This window comes from Dromiciops gliroides, chromosome 2, assembly GCF_019393635.1.
Source record: "Dromiciops gliroides isolate mDroGli1 chromosome 2, mDroGli1.pri, whole genome shotgun sequence".
In the NCBI taxonomy this organism is placed as follows: Eukaryota; Metazoa; Chordata; class Mammalia; order Microbiotheria; family Microbiotheriidae; genus Dromiciops; species Dromiciops gliroides.
The window spans coordinates 407,862,301-407,863,773 of record NC_057862.1 but is presented as its reverse complement, the minus strand read 5'-3'; the positions used below and the strand labels follow the sequence as shown (position 1 = coordinate 407,863,773).

General features: G+C 48.8%; 1 protein-coding gene across 1 annotated transcript; it reads right to left on the bottom strand.

Annotated features, from left to right (window-relative positions):
- Nucleotides 1-581: 581 nt before the first annotated feature.
- On the bottom strand, nucleotides 582-854 carry LOC122738058 (mitochondrial import inner membrane translocase subunit Tim10-like). Its single transcript, XM_043980105.1, has one exon. It carries the CDS (start codon nucleotides 852-854, stop codon nucleotides 582-584), a length of 273 nt encoding a protein of 90 aa, XP_043836040.1.
- Between the last annotated feature and the right edge of the window lie 619 nt (nucleotides 855-1,473).

The window sequence follows — 1,473 nt, the reverse complement described above, 5'->3', positions numbered from 1 at the left end:
AGAACTAGAAAGCAGTGCTGGGGTAAGGAAGGTGGGGTAATCGTTTGGTGGCATGGACACGAAGAAATTAGCCAGGGTGGAATGTGAAGCTGGTCATGAGACAGTGGGCCATGGGGGAAATCATGGCTACTGTCTCTGTCATTAGGAGCATGTACTCAAGTTCGTTGAATTCAAATGCAAATGAAGGTTGTATCTTTCTTATCTTCTTCTGACTTGAGGACCAATAGTATCTTTTGAGGAGGTCTTCCAATGAAGACTTAGCAAATAATCTAAGGCATCCCGAGTGTGATAACTCAATCAAGTTCTCTTATTTAAATTCCAGTCATCTATACATGTCCTAATCTTGCAAGTCTTCTTTCATATTCTTATTGTGGTTGAGGCACAAAAGCTAGAGGACTCTGTGAGGATGGTTAAGTAAAAGGGACTTCAGGTGGTCCTTGAGGTTCTCCATCTCTGAGAAGTCAGTTTTCTTTTTTTTTCTTTTTTTCTTTTTTTTTTTAGAGTCACCAATAACTTTATTGACAAGTGCAAAAGGGTTAGCGCTGGAGTCTCAGGCTGGGTGCTCATCGTCTCTGGGGCCTTCACACCGGCCCTGAGCCCTGCTGCATCCTCTTCATCAGCTCTTCATCCTGCATGGACAGCTCTGTCAGTTTTTTACCCATTCGCTCATGAATGTCCAAGTACTTGGAGACACATCGATCCAGACACACAGATTCACCCTTGGAAAGTTCGGCTTCCTTGTAATGGGGAGGGACGCACTTCGGATGGCATGCGCTGGTCATCCTGTTGTACATGTCGGCCATCATCTCCACCTCCAGCTCAGCTGCCAGCTGTTGGACCCTGACCGGATCCATCACGATCTCTCACACCTCGGTGGTTCCCGGCTTCCTTGGTCCGTCAAAGGGCTGGCTCTCCAGACGGAAGACCTGGGTTCAACTTCTGAGTGTTGCTGGACAAGTCACTCAGTCTCCGCGGGCCTCAGTTTCCTCATCTGCCCCCATGACCTCCGAGGTCCCTCCTCGACGCGGGGGTGTGTATGAAGGAATGAGGGTCAAAGGTCAGAGATTACGGGGCAGTACTTGGGCCATGGTGAGTGTCAGGGCGTTGCTTCCTCCTCCCGTCCCCTCCCGGCCCTTCCCCCCAACCCCCAGCGAAGGGGCCCGTTAGGGGACGAAGGACACGTTCGGACTCCCCCAACACACTCCCAGCCTGGGTGTCACAGGCAGCCCAGGCAACAACACTGAAGTCAGTTTTCTTTAGATCATCCTCAAAAGACATGCTCAGCTCCTTCAACATATTTCACTAATTTAGTGATAACACACTGGCTTTCTTCTTAGGCGATCTGTCTATTCTTCAAGCCACAAAGAGTACGCAGACTTCTCCGGATTCATTCCTGAGTTGAAGGGTTCAGAGTTTTCTTAATACTTTCAGTTAGTCAATGAGCACTTATTAAGTGCCTACTATGTACCAGGT